At 48.1% G+C, this 17191-nt stretch overlaps 1 protein-coding gene across 1 annotated transcript in view; it reads left to right on the plus strand.

The window, feature by feature from the left end:
• The first annotated feature begins 1014 nt into the window (after positions 1 to 1014).
• DENND6B (DENN domain containing 6B) overlaps positions 1015 to 17191 on the plus strand; it is a 40685-nt gene continuing 24508 nt past the window's right edge. The window contains exons 1-5 of the mRNA XM_048823977.2: positions 1015 to 1210; positions 12341 to 12379; positions 12457 to 12499; positions 13970 to 14082; positions 15974 to 16054. Coding sequence (XP_048679934.1) covers positions 1043 to 1210; positions 12341 to 12379; positions 12457 to 12499; positions 13970 to 14082; positions 15974 to 16054 — 444 coding nt within the window. The 5' untranslated portion in view covers positions 1015 to 1042. The remainder of the gene's footprint in view (positions 1211 to 12340; positions 12380 to 12456; positions 12500 to 13969; positions 14083 to 15973; positions 16055 to 17191) is intronic.

A 17191-nucleotide genomic window follows, 5' to 3' on the forward strand; every position in this document is an offset into this window, starting at 1 on the left:
CTGTTATGTCTGTGGTGAAATTGATCTTAATTCACAGGATCTCTAGCACTACACCAACTCTTGAGTGCTGAAGTCTCTTTTATTAGCATGTTTGAGAATCTTCCCTGAAATAATCTTTTCCAAATTATTTTCAATTTAACTAGGAATGTTTCTTGTTTCTGGATTTTTTTTATTAAATGTGAGGCAACCAGCCGGAGTACAGAAGAGGCAAGTGCCGTGAAAGCCTCCGACGCTTAGTTTTGCCACCCCAATTTAAAAGCAGGCCTGCAGAGCCGTTCCAGTCCTGGATTCCCCACACCATTCTGCCGTTTCATATTAATTCTGACCAGAGCTGCACGTTTAAAGCCTGTTGTTCCAGGCCCGGGCCCCCCGCCCCCAGGTCGGTGGATACCTTTGTAAGTTTGTCCTGTGGAGCAATAAGAGGTGCTGCTGTCGTAAGGCAGCTCCTTGGCATGGTTCAGGCAGAGGTCTCTCCCCTCCCTCCCCATGGTTAATTTTGGCTTAGTTTGCCTGGACTAGGGAGCGAGGTGGTAACTTCTGGAGAGCGGTGGGGTCCTTTACAAAGGTTAATGGCGCAAAGGAAGGCTTGGTACTTATCCTGTACCTGAGGCCGCCCATGAAAGGGGCAGTTCCCTGTGTTCAGGAGCAGCACTGTTAGCCCACGGTAAACTGAGGCACAGAAGGGCGGCGTGGTCAGGTCATACCTCAAGGAGGTGGGGGATGGACCCAGGAGTCCTAGCTCGCACGGGGCAGGGGCAGGGGCAGGACGCGCCCCCTTTCCTGCTATATCACACCCCTCCCCCCCCCCCGTTACCCTACCACCCCGGCCCGCCCCACGTGGCTGCCCTGCCGGCCTCACAGCCACACTCGCTGGCTCCCAGCGTTCCGGAGGGGCCGGCGGCGGCCGCTCTAGCTGGCTGGAGGCTGTCTCTATGGTCCTTGGCGCGGAGCGGGTCCTCCCGGACGGCGGGGGGCGCTGCGGCGGGCGGGTCTCGGCTGGCGGCGCGGGGCGCGGGGCGCGGGGCGGCCGCCGCTGGCTGCCATGGACGCGCTGTGCAGCGCCGACCCCCGGCCCCGCGGCCAGCCGCCCCTGGGCTCCTGCCCGGAGCCGGGCCCGGGGGCCTCCCCGCTGCCCTGGGCCCGCTTCTCCGCCTGGCTCGAGTGTGTCTGCGTGGTCACCTTCGACCTGGAGCTGGGGCAGGCCATGGAGGTGAGGGGGGGGCTCGGGGGGCGGGGCCATGCAGGCGGGGGGGCCGTGGGGGGGGGGCTCGGGGGGTGGGGGCCATGCAGGCGGGGGGGGGTTCGGGGGGGTTCGGAGGGTGGGGATCATGGAGGTGGGGGGCGCTCGGGGGGCCGTGGGGGGGGGCTCGGGGGGTGGGGGCCATGCAGGCGGGGGGGGGGTTCGGAGGGTGGGGATCATGGAGGTGGGGGGCGCTCGGGGGGCCATGGAGGTGAGGGGGGGCGGGGCCATGCAGGCGGGGGGGCCGTGGGGGGGTCTCGGGGGGTGGGGGCCATGGAGGTGAGGGGGGTCTCGGGGGGCGGGGCCATGCAGGCGGGGGGGCCGTGGGGGGGCTCGGGGGGGTTTGGAGGGTGGGGATCATGGAGGTGAGGGAGGCTCGGGGGGCGGGGGCCGTGGGGGGGTTTCGGGGGGTGGGGGCCATGGAGGTGAGGGGGGTCTCGGGGGGCGGGGCGATGCAGGCGGGGGGGCCGTGGGGGGGTTCGGGGGGGTTTGGAGGGTGGGGATCATGGAGGTGAGGGGGTCTCGGGGGGCGGGGGCCGTGGGGGGGTCTTGGGGGGTGGGGGCCATGCAGGCGGGGGGGCCGTGGGGGGGCTCGGGGGGGTTCGGAGGGTGGGGATCATGGAGGTGAGGGGACCTCGGGGGGCAGGGGCCGTGGGGGAGGTCTCGGGGGGCCATGGAGGTGAGGGGGGGCGGGGGCCATGCAGGCAGGGGGCCATGGGGGGCTCGGGGGGGTTCGGAGGGTGGGGATCATGGAGGTGAGGGGGGCTTGGGGGACGGGGGCCGTGGGGGGGCCTCGGGGGGCGGGGCCATGGAGGTGAGGGGGGGCTCGGGGGCGGGGGCTGTGGGGGAGCTCGGGGGGCGGGGCCATGCAGGGGGGGACCGTGGGGAGGCTCGGGGGGGGTCGGAGGGTGGGGATCATGGAGGTGAGGGGGTCTCGGGGGGTGGGGGCCGTGGGGGGTGGGGGCCGTGGAGGTGAGGGGGGGGCTCAGGGTTTTGGGGTGGGGGGCCATGGGGCTTGGGGGGCGGGGGCCATGGGGTGAGGGGGACCCTGGAGAGAACAGGGGGTGGGCTGAGGGGGGTCATGGGGGTACAAGGTGAGGGGGGCTCTGGGGCTCAGGGTATGGGGTGAGGGGGACCCTGGAGAGAACGGGGGGGTGGGCTGAGAGGGGCTCTAGGGCCATGGGGAACGGGGTCATGGGGGTACAAGGTGAGGGGGGCTCAGGGGCCATGGAGATGGGGGGCATGGGGTGAGGGGGACACTGGAGAGAACAGGGTGGGGGGGCATGGGCTGAGGGGGGGCTCTAGGGCCATGGGGAGCAGGGAGGGTCATGGGGGCTCTAGGGACATGGAGGGGATGGGGTGAGGGGGGTGCTAGGGCCTGTGGGGTACAGGATGAGGGGATGGAGAAGGCCAAGGGGTATGTGGTGGGGAGGACATGCATGGGCGAAGGGGGGCATGGAGGTGAGTATGGGGGGGGGGATCTGCGGGGAGGAAGCCATGGGGTGAGGGGGGTTGGGAAATACCCCCTTCACCCTGGATGGCAACAATTGGCAACAAAAATGATTAGGGGACTGGAGCACATGACTTATGAGGAGAGGCTGAGGGAACTGGGATTGTTTAGTCTGCAGAAGAGAAGAATGAGGGGGGATTTGATAGCTGCTTTCAACTACCTGAAAGGGGGTTCCAAAGAGGATGGATCTAGACTGTTCTCAGTGGTAGCAGATGACAGGGAGGAGGTAAGGGAGCAGTATGACTGCTCAGAGCTCCGGTACGAAACTGCAGAAAAACCTGAGTGTCTCTGGATTAAGTTTAGAAGTGTGTGCAACAAGAGTGATGTAGTGGTGGGAGTCTGCTATAGACCACCGGACCAGGGGGATGAGGTAGATGAGGCTTTTTTCCGGCAGCTCACGGAAGCTACTAGATCGCATGCCCTGATTCTCATGGGTGACTTTAATTTTCCTGATATCTGCTGGGAGAGCAATACAGCGGTGCATAGACAATCCAGGAAGTTTTTGGAAAGCGTAGGGGACAATTTCCTGGCGCAAGTGCTAGAGGAGCCAACTAGGGGGGGCGCTTTTCTTGACCTGCTGCTCACAAACCGGGTAGAATTAGTGGGGGAAGCAAAAGTGGATGGGAATCTGGGAGGCAGTGACCATGAGTTGGTTGAGTTCAGGATCCTGACGCAGGGAAGAAAGGTAAGCAGCAGGATACAGATCCTGGACTTCAGGAAAGCAGACTTCGACTCCCTCAGGGAACGGATGGCCAGGATCCCCTGGGGGACTAACTTGAAGGGGAAAGGAGTCCAGGAGAGCTGGCTGTATTTCAAGGAATCCCTGTTGAGGTTACAGGGACAAACCATCCCGATGAGTCGAAAGAATAGTAAATATGGCAGGCGACCAGCTTGGCTTAATGGTGAAATCCTAGCGGATCTTAAACATAAAAAAGAAGCTTACAAGAAGTGGAAGGTTGGACATATGACCAGGGAAGAGTATAAAAATATTGCTCGGGCATGTAGGAATGATATCAGGAGGGCCAAATCGCACCTGGAGCTGCAGCTAGCCAGAGATGTCAAGAGTAACAAGAAGGGTTTCTTCAGGTATGTTGGCAACAAGAAGAAAGCCAAGGAAAGTGTGAGCCCCTTACTGAATGAGGGAGGCAACCTAGTGACAGAGGATGTGGAAAAAGCTAATGTACTCAATGCTTTTTTAGCCTCTGTTTTCACTAACAAGGTCAGCTCCCAGACTGCTGCGCTGGGCATCGCAAAATGGGGAAGAGATGGCCAGCCCTCTGTGGAGATAGAGGTGGTTAGGGACTATTTAGAAAAGCTGGACGTGCACAAGTCCATGGGGCCGGACGAGTTGCATCCGAGAGTGCTGAAGGAATTGGCGGCTGTGATTGCAGAGCCATTGGCCATTATCTTTGAAAACTCGTGGCGAACGGGGGAAGTCCTGGATGACTGGAAAAAGGCTAATGTAGTGCCAATCTTTAAAAAAGGGAAGGAGGAGGATCCTGGGAACTACAGGCCAGTCAGCCTCACCTCAGTCCCTGGAAAAATCATGGAGCAGGTCCTCAAAGAATCAATCCTGAAGCACTTGCATGAGAGGAAAGTGATCAGGAACAGCCAGCATGGATTCACCAAGGGAAGGTCATGCCTGACTAATCTAATCGCCTTTTATGATGAGATTACTGGTTCTGTGGATGAAGGGAAAGCAGTGGATGTATTGTTTCTTGACTTTAGCAAAGCTTTTGACACGATCTCCCACAGTATTCTTGTCAGCAAGTTAAGGAAGTATGGGCTGGATGAAAGCGTGGGTAGAAAGCTGGCTAGATTGTCGGGCTCAACGGGTAGTGATCAATGGCTCCATGTCTAGTTGGCAGCCGGTATCAAGTGGAGTGCCCCAAGGTTCGGTCCTGGGGCCGGTTTTGTTCAATATCTTCATAAATTATCTGGAGGATGGTGTGGATTGCACTCTCAGCAAATTTGCGGATGATACTAAACTGGGAGGAGTGGTAGATACGCTGGAGGGGAGGGATAGGATACAGAAGGACCTAGACAAATTGGAGGATTGGGCCAAAAGAAATCTGATGAGGTTCAATAAGGATAAGTGCAGGGTCCTGCACTTAGGACGGAAGAACCCAATGCACAGCTACAGACTAGGGACCGAATGGGTAGGCAGCAGTTCTGCGGAAAAGGACCTAGGGGTGACAGTGGACGAGAAGCTGGATATGAGCCAGCAGTGTGCCCTTGTTGCCAAGAAGGCCAATGGCATTTTGGGATGTATAAGTAGGGGCATAGCGAGCAGATCTAGGGACGTGATCGTTCCCCTCTATTCGACATTGGTGAGGCCTCATCTGGAGTACTGTGTCCAGTTTTGGGCCCCACACTTCAAGAAGGATGTGGATAAATTGGAGAGAGTCCAGCGAAGGGCAACAAAAATGATTCGGGGGCTGGAACACATGAGTTATGAGGAGAGGCTGAGGGAGCTGGGATTGTTTAGCCTGCAGAAGAGAAGAATGAGGGAGGATTTGATAGCTGCTTTCAACTACCTGAAAGGGGGTTCCAAAGAGGATGGCTCTAGACTGTTCTCAGTGGTAGCAGAGGACAGAACGAGGAGTAATGGTCTCAAGTTGCAGTGGGGGAGGTTTAGATTGGATATTAGGAAAAACTTTTTCACTAAGAGGGTGGTGAAACACTGGAATGCATTACCTAGGGAGGTGGTAGAATCTCCTTCCTTAGAAGTTTTTAAGGTCAGGCTTGACAAAGCCCTGGCTGGGATGATTTAACTGGGAATTGGTCCTGCTTTGAGCAGGGGCTTGGACTAGATGACCTCCTGAGGTCCCTTCCAACCCTGATATTCTATGATTCTTGTAACAACCTCTTATGTACTTGAAAACTGTTATCATGTCCCTTCTCAGTTTTCTCTTCTCCAGACTAAACAAACCCAAATTTTCAATCTTCCCTCATAGGTCTTGTTTTCTAGACCTTTAATCATTTTTGTTGCTCTTCTCTGGACTTTCTCCAATTTGTCCACATCTTTCCTGAAATGTGGCACCCAGAAATGGACACACAGCTCCAGTTGAGGCCTAATCAGCGGAGAGTAGAACAGAAGAATTACTACTTGTGTCTTGCTTACAATACTCCTGCTAATATATCCCAGAATTATATTTGCTTTTTTTGCAACAGCATTACACAGTTGACTCATATTTAGCTTGTGATCCCCTCTGACCCCCAGATCCCTTTCTACAGTATTCTTTCCTAGGCAGTCATTTCTCATTTTGTATGTGTGCAACTGATTGTTCTTTCCTAAGGGGAGTACTTTGCATTTGTCCTGATTTAATTTCATCCTATTTACTTCAGACCATTTCTCCAGTTTGTCCAGATCATTTTGAATTTTAATCCTATCCTCCAAAGCACTTGCAACCCCTCCCAGCCTGGTATGGTCTGCAAACTTTATAAGTGTACTCTCTATGCCATTATCTAAATCATTGATGAAGATGTTGAACAGAACCGGACCCAGAAACGATCCCTGCGGGACCCCACTCATTATGACCTTCCAGCATGACTGTGAACCACTGATAACTATTCTCTAGGAATGATTTTCCAACCAGTTATGCACCCACCTTATAGTAGCTCCATCTAGGTTATACTTACCTAGTTTGTTTATGAGAAGGTCATGTGAGACTATCAAAATCCTTACTAAAGTCAAGATATACCACTTGTATGGCTTCTACCCTATCCACAAGGCTTGTTACCCTGTCAAAGAAAGCTATCAGGTTGGTTTGACACGATTTGTTCTTGACAAATCCATGCTGACTATTATTTATCACCTTATTATTTTCTAGGTGTTTGCAAATTGATTGCTTAATTATTTTCTCCATTATCTTTCCAGGTACAGAAGTTAAGCGGTCTGGTCTGTAATTCCCTGGGTTGTCCTTATTTCCCTCTTTATAGATGGGCACTATATTTGCCCTTTTCCAGTCTTCTGGAATGTCTCCCATTTTCCATGACTTTTCAAAGATAATTGCTAATGGCTTAGATATCTCCTCAGTCAGCTCCTTGAGTATTCTAGGATGCATTTCATCAGGTCCTGGTGATCTGAAGACATCTAACTTGTCTAAGTAATTTTTGACTTGTTCTTTCCCTATTTTAGACTCTGATCCTACCTCATTTTCACTGGCATTCAGTTCTTGTCCTTTAACAACAATATGCATGAAGGCTAGCCTAGTTTGTATAGTGGATCCATCAAATGGAATGGGAACTCTTAATACACCTTTACAAGCTGTCAGTGTAGCCTAGGGATTGCATCTTTCCAAATGTTGCATGATTTGTATGCTGATATTCAATCAGTCTTGAACATAAAGCGTTCCATTGGCTTAAGTCAGGGCCTTGGTGGTGTTCAAACATATAATAGTTATGAACTAAAATAGGTGCTACGAAAGGAGGCATCAGCTGATGCAGGAATCAGATATAATTAAACTGGTTATGAGTCATGCACCAGCATGTTTCCTCAAATAGTCTCTCTCAGTTCAGGGCAACTGCACCTGTATTTCCCCTCGGTGGTCCAGCAAGGGCACCCACTCTCAGACTTCCAGTTCCGCAGCTGTTGCCTCTCTTAGGTGGAGAACTGTATCTCCCTCCCTTCTGACCAGGGTATGTCCAGGAGGAACAGTTCCAGGCCTTCGCTGTATTTCCAGCACAGATAGTCTGCCTAAACAAACCTGCTTGCTTTCTCTTCAGAGACTGATAACAATGATTGTCAACAGTTGTAAGTTACTGCACAGTTCTTTCTAAGCAAGCCAAACAGAAGGTAAAAAGCATTACAGAGAAGAGGCATTAAAACAATAAAAGAACTTACACACATGCTAATAAGCTTGTTGGGAACTTCTTAATTCCTAACATGGATTCTGGCAGATGAGTCCTTCAATCTTCCACCCTATGGTTACCAGTTCATCACAACTCCAGCTCAGAACAAGCACCCAGTCTTATGAGGCCTCAGTAGGTGAAGTCCATCCAATCCTTCCCTAGGGTCCGTGGACCAGAGGCCCTGTCTGTTTGCCATATGAGGAGGAGGGCCCTGAGGCACTTTAAACCCAGGCTTTTCATCCAAAAGTCTCTTCTTTGTCTCTTGGTCTCTGGAGAATTCAGTTTGAACTAGTATATGTATATCTCCCTGGGGGGGTGGGTTCCAAGCCTGATAAAGAGTGAAGTTCATGAGCATCCCCCCTTCCTACTAGAGAAGATATGTACAGTGTCACAACACACACACAATTGCATTGTTAATACAATGTACCTCAAAGATATTAACCCTAGCAAATTTATCTTAATTCCATAAGGCTTGTTCAGGATGTTACAGGATATTGTCAGTCTGTCACCCTGACAACAAAAATAGCAGGAAAAATTTCAAAATATTTTCCTATCTTTTTTTGTTTTTCTCCTTCCAGTTAACAGTTTGGAGTCTGTAGGTGCTGTTGGGAACAGATCTTACGAACACATTGCTATTGAACTCTGCAACGGCCCTGACTGCTCGGCTGCTGCTGTCATAGAAACAGACAGTGGAGTGCTGAAAATGGGGTCTGGTAGTTCTAAAATAACCCATTTCACAAAAGCACAACCCCTCCCTCCCTAAACCCCTCCAAACACAGGCGCTTTGTGCAGCAGGGGTATTTTAAACTACCAGACTCCATATTCAGGGATACAGTTTGTGTTGCTATGACAGCAGTAGAGCACTGGGGGCCCTTGTAGATTTTAATGGGGGAGCCGTAGTGGAATGGCCTGTTCTCAACAGTACAAGCAGGCTGCACGCTGTTAACTTAGCTTTGGTGGGAGAGCTCCTACTTCACAAAAAATACCGAGTGACTTCAGCCAGTTGGGGCTCCTGTTTAGATTTCAAGGGATCTTTACAATGAAAAGTGCCTTTTTATATGCAGTACATTTTTGCAATTGAAAAGTGCTGCATCCTAAATATTCTGGATTTTTTTTCCATCAACAAGATATTTAATTAGTATTAACTTATTCCCAACCTCCTCCTGGGTGGGCAAGTATTCTTAGCTCATTTTACTAGGGAAGAAGAGGTATAGATGTTAAGGATCAGACTTCCAAAAGTGACCTTTGATTTCTGAGTGCCTCAGTGTTTGGGTAGTCCACCTGAGACATTTGGGCCAATTTTCCAAACTGCTGATCGCCTGCAGCTCCAATTGAAGTAAATGCTTAACATCTCTGAAAATCAGGCCCAAAGTGTTTCATATAAGGGGGCCAAGCTCAGTGTCCACATTTGAGAATTTTGGTTTGATTGGCTTGCCGGTGGCCAGAAAAGAGGTGATGTCAGAATTAGAATTCTGTTTCCGTGTTCCAGTCCAGCACTCGGAACACAAGTAGTAAGTCTTCCAGAAAGAGTGGTTGTACTGGATTCATGAACTGCTCGTTTGGCTAATCATTTGAGAATGAATAGACTTCAGGCTTGCAGGACTCCACTCTTGTGGCACTCTTTGCTCTGTGTGATAAAGTGGGAGTTACAGAAAGAAAAACTGGACTGAAGATCAAATTGGTCATAGCCATATGAGTTTGAAGTCAGCTGCTCATTGCAAAAATACATCAAGCATTTTATGAAAATAATTATGCTCCTCCTGTGCAGTTCTAATGCATCACATCTTGGGGTCTAAAAGCATACATTTTTTGGCCTTGTTTTTAATCACACATCTGCCCCTTCACCGCTGTACTGTACTTGTCATAACTTCACTCCAGGTGTTTTATAGCTTATTCCTTTTTTGTGTGGTGAGGCTGTACTGTAAGCATAGTCTCTAATAGTTAACTTGACTCATTTTCAGAAGCTGATTAGGCCAGCCTGCCAAAGAAGCTATGAGAAATTACTAAAGCTAGGACAGGCTTGATCCTGTGAACCTTCAAAGCTCTGGCTTGGAGCCCAGAGTAGCTATTAATAGACAGGTAGGAGAAGCCAAGTTTTGAAAACAGCTTCTAATTTGCATACCAGGTGGTTCTCATACTGTCCTGAAACAGAACTACCTCCTGAGACACTCAGAATTAGACTGTGCCTAGAAAATCCCTGTCTTGCAGGTCATCCAGTGCTAGTTGCTTTCTAAGTGCCAGTAACCTGCCTCCCTAAAATTCCCCCCTGCAATTTCACTTGGCTACATTATTCTTCATTTTCTGTCCAGAAGGGCTGTTTGGGGCAGCTGCTGTATGGTTTATTAATGAAGTGTCGTAAATACTTTAGGATCCATCTGGGTAAAAGGTGGGATATAAAGCTTAATATCATTATTGCTGTGTCAGAATTCCTCACTTCTCTTTGTATTTGTGATTGAGATTATTGTTCTGGAAAGAACCTGGCTGGTGTATGTCAGTTGCACACAGATTTCTGTACTTGCCACTGAGCTGAGAAATGCTGAATGAGTTTACTTCTCCTTAGTGGGTTACACTGTCTAGAGGCGCATAGAGCAGCACTTAAATATTTCAAGTACAAAATGGAATTTGTTTTAAATTTAGATACATAGAATCAGTCTAGGTTCTTTTGCATTTGAAGCATTAGGTGACAAATCCCATTGACCTTATAGCATAATTCTTTAGGCATTTGAGGTTGGAGTCAAACATACAACATGCCTCACCAATCTATTAGAATTCTTTGAGGGTGTCAACAAGCTTGTGGACAAGGGTGATCCAGTCGATATAGTGGACTTGGATTTTCAGAAAGCCTTTGATAAGGTCTCTCACTAAAGGCTCTTAAGCAAAGTAAACAGTCATGAGATAAGAGGGGAGGTTCTTTTCTGAATCAGTAACTGGTAAAAGACAGGGTAAGAATAAAGGGTTAGCTCTTACAACAGGGAGAGGTAAATAATGATGTCCTCCAGAGGTCTGTACTGGGACCTGTGGTGTTCAACACATTCTTAAATGATCTGGGAAAGGGGTGAACAGTGAGGTGGCAAAATTTGCAGGTGATACAGAACTACTCAAGATACTTAAATCCAAAGCTGACGGCAAAGAGTTACAAAGGAATCTCACAAAACTGGGTGACCGGGCAACAAAATATAAGATGAAATTCAATGTTGATAAGTGCAAATGAATGCATATTGGAAAAAATAATCCCATCTGAACATACAAAATGATGGGATCTACATTAGCTGTTACCACTCAAGAAAGAGATCTTGGTGTCATTGTGCATAGTTCTCTGAAACCATCTGCTCGATGTGCAGCGGCAATCAAAAAAGCTGCTAATGTTCGCAACCATTGGGAAAGGGATAGATAATAAACCAGAATATAGCACAATGTCACTACATAAATCCATGGTGCGCCCACACCTTGAATACTGCATGCATTTCTGGTTGCCCCATCTCAAAACAGATGTATTAGAATTGGAAAATGTACAGAGAAGGGCAACAAAAATGATTAAGGGCATGGAATGGCTTCTGTATGAGAAGAGATGAAGATTGGGTCTGTTCAGTTTAGAAAAAAGACAGCTAAGGGGGGCGTGTATGATAGAGATCTATAAATAATGAATGGTGTGGAAAAAGTGAATCGGGAAGTGTTATTTACCCCTTTACGCAACACAAGAAACATGTCACCTGATCAAAATAATAGGCAGCAGGTTTAAATCAAACAAAAATAAATACTACTACACAGAACGCACAGTCAACCTGTGGAACTTGTTGCTATGGGATGTTGTGAAGGCTAAAAGTATAACTGCATTCAGAAAAGAATTAGGTAAGTTCATGGAGGACAGGTCCATAAATGGCTGGTAGCCAAGATGGTCAGGGATGGAATCCCATGCTCCAGGTGTCCCTAAACCTCCAACTGACAGAAGCTGGGACTGGCTGGCAGGGCTTGGATTACTCAAAATTGTCATGTTCTGTTCATTCCTCTGAAATGAAGGCACTGGCCATGGTCAGAAGACAGGATAACTGGGCTAAGTGGACCACTGGTCAGAACCAGTGTGGTCATTCTTATAAGTTTGCAGTTCCATTGCAGTGGTCACAAGATATGGTCCCCTCTGCAGCCTTCTGAACAATTGGACCAGTTTAAAGAAACATAGGTGGCTTCTTAGCCAGGTTCAAAAGCAGAAAAAAACCCTATAGATATATGCCCATGCTTAAGTGCTGTCCTTAATGGAGATATTTTCCTGAATTGGGGCCATAAAGAGAAAGGGACTTGGAAACAATTTCAGGCTGAATGAGGATAGTTCTGTCTGGCTTGCTCTAGAGAGCACAGTCATCAAATCAGCAATCTCTGCTATCAGGTTTAATCTTCAGGCTACTTAGTAGTTAGTTTTTAAAGTTCACAAGAACTGCTAGTTTTTAAACCAGGGATGTCAGAATTAAAATGTGAACGATTCGTTGTTTACAGATCGGTATATCTCATAAATGTGGCTTCTGCCAAAGGCTGCCTTTTGATAACTCACTGGACTATCAGGTTCTAAATGGGTATGTTTACCTGTTAATAATGTGAGCTGGAGTCTGTGGATTATATAATCTGATTTTTTCTTCCAGCCGGGAAGCAATGTACATTAAAACCATTGGCCTGGTGGGGGTAAGTTTGGGGGAACATAGCAGTGGCCGGAGTCTACAGCTTGTCATCTCTTGTTTGCTTTGTAGTTGGTGTATCCTTATGACTTCAGACTGACTGAAAAAGAGGTAGGATCATTTCTTCTGTCTTCAAGATCAGTAGATATGGTAGAGGGTGTCTTACAGTGTGTTCTTCTTTGTTACAGAAAACCAACATCTGCTACTTGTCCTTCCCAGACTCCTATTCAGGTAGGTGGCATCTGTGGGCTCTGAATGGAGCATGGGGATGGTTCCTGTTGTTGTGAAAGAGACATTAAGGTTCATATTAGAAAGAGTGAGTCAGCATCTGTAATGTAGCAGAGAGAACAATGGGCTGTATCTTCCAGAATGAAGACCTCAGAGAGCACTCCGGCATCAGGGCTGCCTGGAGCAGTTTCCAGTTGAATTTTGATCCGTATCTAAATAGATGCAGAACCTGTGACCTAGCGGCTGACTGGAGAATTTCACTATGTGCAAGCTTTACTCATGCTTTTCAGGTGCCAGAAAAAGCATTAAAAATAGTAATGAGGGCTAAATTTCCCCGGACTTGCAGTTGTCCATGCAGAAGAGGGCTCAGCACAGAGAGAAATGTACATAGCTTTTTCTGTGGAAGGGGTTCTCTCAGATCAAAACAAATTCAAAATCTCTGTTCGCAAATCAGAAAGATAGCTATGAGATGGAAAGCTGTATTAGGCCACTTCCAGTAAATCCCTCCATGATTGTTTCCTACATCTGCTCTCCAGGGCTTTGGCCAGTTGAGTTTTAATTGTCTTTAGAGATAGTGCTTCCACCACTTCTTTTCTGAGCCCTTTCTACGTCTGCTGTCCAGCCTAAATTTTTCTGTTCTTCGTGTTAGCCCTTTATTTCTAGCTGTGCTCCTTCATAGCACACACGATAATCCTGTTCCTTCCTTGGGGCATAAACATCTACTGAAATGTAAAGGGTGTGTCACATCTCACCCCTATGTAGTGCGTTAGTCATTGATTAGCCTAAATGATTGTTTAGCCAAGTTTTACATATGTAACTCTTTCATCATAAATCAGTCCTCCCAGAGTCTTGAATATCAGTCCCAGTTTGGCTCTCCTTTCACATGCATGATGATGATTTGGAACCTAAAATTATGTGAACTCGCTTTGCACATATTCTGTCTGTGTGTGTTTCTGCCCGTCCCGTCCAGTCTGGGGTATCTCTAGAGAGAGTTTCATGCTCTTGTACCACGTGCAAAGTGTTCTCAGTATGGGGGTTCCCAGCTGTGGAACTCACTCAGCTTGGCCATTTGACAGAACAGATACATCCTGGCTCTCGGGCTATGATGCACTTGCTGTGTTTTCAGCCAAGCCTTTATACAGTTTTGGATTAAAACTATATATGTGTAGGTTTCCAATCTGGTGGATGATAGGGGGGAGGGCTGCAGCTGCTCAGTGTGGGCAGTACTGGTTGATGTCTTTAATGTTCCCAGCAAATGAGTGCATAATAAATACATCAGTACAAATTCCTGTGATGTGCTACATCTCGTTCCTAATTGATCCTACTGTTTTGCTGTTACTCTCACTTCTAATTTGAGTTTGATATATTTTAACATGGTTTTTACTTCCTTTGATTATCAAAAATATTTAAGTCCCTAGTCCTTTCTTTACTGAAACTTCTTCTTGAGTGTGTGTGATCTTGTCTCTGTCTCAGGTAGCCTAGGAGATACTCAATTTAGCTTCCGTGTCCGTCAGTCTGGGGGGCAGAGAAACTCTCATTTTGGGGATGATGGCGAATATAACAGAGAAGCCCCCCTAACACTACAGGTCAGTTATTGCTCAGAATGCAGCTTGCACCTGCGAAATGAACAGTAGCATTAATGTGTGTAAAAACAAAATGTGAACATGGATGTCTCTTTACTGTAAATAATTTTCCTGTTTGAATTTTGCCTGAGGCCATGGGAATAATCACAAAGGGGTAAATGTTCAGCATAGGGACTCCCATTCATCTTAATGTGAGTAGAGGGATGTACTGCCAAGGATTTAACCTCTCTGTGGGAATAAAGATCAAGATGTGATGTGTTGGAATGAATCAGGCTGAAGGAGTGTTATTGCTCCGCTCAAACAGAGGACGAAAGTTAGAGCCCTGGTGACCTAGAATAACTTTCTACCCCTGGAGTTCTGGTCTGTGATTCTCTCTTGTACTGGTTAGTCCATTTCACACAGAGAAGGTAAGTGTGGTCAGGTACTGATTCTCCTACTAGAGCAGGAGTTTGTCCTTATTTTCTCTTCCTTCTCCTCCTGTTTGGTGTCAGGGTCCCTCAGGTGCCCGTGTAAAGTTTCTTAACAGCAGCCATCATATGCCCTGGGGAGTGACTCATGGTGACTGCTGCGCAGAGAAGGAATTCTGAGAGTGTTCTGGCCTCTCTCATCACCTCGTGCTCTCACAACACACACAGTCGCGTTGCTCTCCAGTCAGCAAGGGAACGGGGCCCGCTCAGAGATCGCACCAAGTGGTGCTAAAGAACTGCCAGGGGAGCAAGACTGCTAAAAAACTAGATGCTGCTCCTGGGAAAGTAATGCCTGATGTGTTAGAAATGCCTAGATCAATAGAACCTTGACACGCCAAGGAATAGTAGGCCTGGTCCACTGTGCTGGCAATTGGACTCCATCTCTGTCCCCGTGCCAGTTGTGGGAATTTAAGGATGTTGTAAATGTCAGATAGCTGTAACGGATTTTTATCAAATCCTGTGGGGGTTTTTTTTGTTTTGTTTTTTCCTTACAAGCTCTGTCCTTCAGGTCCTTCGTCAAAGCTACTGTCCTGGCTAAAGCCAGAATGATGTTCACTCAAGAGTTTGTCTGGAGAGAGTGCTATTGAGCGGTGGAGGGCAGGCATTTCTTCCTCTCAGGAGGAGATGTGTTGCCCCCACAGCACTCCAAGCCCTTCTCTATCCGGAGAGTGAAGCTGAAAAATCAGATAAGAGCTTGGTACATAGCAACAGGGAGTTACCAGGATTAGATCACTGGGCAAGCCCAACTGGTTTATTTCAATGGGAACAAGCAAGTAACCCTTTTAATAAGGGCCACAGATGAAATTACAGTAGTGGGTGTAGTACAAGGGGCTGGGTGACACCCTGGAGTTCAACTCCTTATGTTGCAGTTGTGTATTCAGTGGGCCCAGTCTCATCCCTACATGCCCATTTAATAAAATCTGCCATACAGTTTGTTATTGACAGTTGCCTCAAAGCGAAGACCAGGCCTGGAGTAGTGGAGGGTGCTGTAGTTCAGGGCTGAAGTGTACTTCCAGATCTCTGAGATGAGCAGTGGTGGGCAATCTGTGGCCCATCAGGGTAATCTGATTGTGGGCCACAGGACATTTTGTTGACGTTGACCATCCGCAATCATGGCCCCCTGCAGCTCCCAGTGGCCGCAGTTCGCTGTTCCGGACCAATGGGAGCAGCAGGCCACGGGGACGTGCTGGCCACAGCTCCCATTAGTCGGGAACGGCGAACTGCGGCCACTGGGAGCTGCAGGGAGCTGTGCCTGCAGACGGTCAATGTCAGCAAAATGTCTTGCAGCCTGTAATCAGATTACCGTAATAGGCTGCGAGTGGCACACGGGCCACAGGTTGCCCACCACTGGACTAGAGGGAGGCTCAAGACTGGTGACGGAGGTAGCAGGTTCCTTGACAATGGTATTGTTGACCTCTTTCTTGCAGCGGGAGTCAGCTCATTACTTTGGCTATGTGTACTTCAGACAAGTCAAGGACAGCTCAATGAAGAGAGGTTATTTCCAGAAGGTGAGTATTGAAACTAGGTAGCTTGCTACTTTAAAGCAGTATATAGCTGTAAAATGGCATCTATCCATAGTTCTTAACAATCTCACCCTTCCCTTTAAAGACACCAGAAATGTTCAAGGAAACAGGAAGGGCCACAGGGAAAAAAGCTGCCACAGCTGGATTACGTGGAAAGCGTAGTCCAAAACAAACCTGCAAGAGGCTGCCATACTAGATAAATCATGTAACCAGCGATTTACAAACAGTCAGTGCCATAAATTACTGACAAATCCCTGAAGCAACACCTCCCTTCCCATACACTCCAGCTTCAGGAGCTCAGAGATGGTGTATTTTGTTATTTGTATGATGGTGGCACCCACGATGTGTTGGACACTATCCAAACGTAGGGGAATACACAATTGGTGCCTCAAGGAGCATGGAATTTCAGACTAGTTCTTTTTCTCAAGTCTAGTGAAGGAAGATTTTCCAATTCATTGCAGGCATCCATTTCTCTTTCTTTTATCTTTATCCATTGAATTACCAGTTTTGTTTTGATCTTCCCATGAAAACTAAAATGACCTCCTGTAAAAGAGTTTGAACCAAAGGGGAATGAATATGCTTTGCAATAGGCCAGTCTGATAATTTGACAGAAGAGTGAGGCTGTTTTGCCCCGCCATCCGATGAAGTGAGCTGTAGCTCACGAAAGCTTATGCTCAAATAAATTGGTTCGTCTCGAAGGTGCCACTAGTCCTCCTTTTCTTTTTGTGTTTTGCCCCTGTAATTGTTTTGTGTACTACTCCTCTTCTATCCTGCTCTGTGCTCGTATCCTGGAGCATCTTCCAAAGAGCACTCTTTACACACTCATCAACTTGTATCCCCAGTAGAATAATGGATCACTCACAGAGAAATACAACACTTAAGATCAGGAGGATAATGGAAAATTGGACAGCACTGGAGAGTTTATGTAGAACGGCTCTTGCGATAGAAGTACAACAGTAGAGGGTAAGGTGAAAGCATTGGATATAATACCCTGTCACACTAAGGGCTACTCTGCCCTTCGTCGGCACAGCTGCACCAATGCACTTGCGCCACTGTAGTGCGTCTGGCGAAGACATGCTATGCTGACGGGAGAGCGCTTTCCTGTCTGCATAATTACTGCAC

This window comes from Caretta caretta, chromosome 1, assembly GCF_965140235.1.
Source record: "Caretta caretta isolate rCarCar2 chromosome 1, rCarCar1.hap1, whole genome shotgun sequence".
Taxonomy (NCBI): Eukaryota; Metazoa; Chordata; order Testudines; family Cheloniidae; genus Caretta; species Caretta caretta.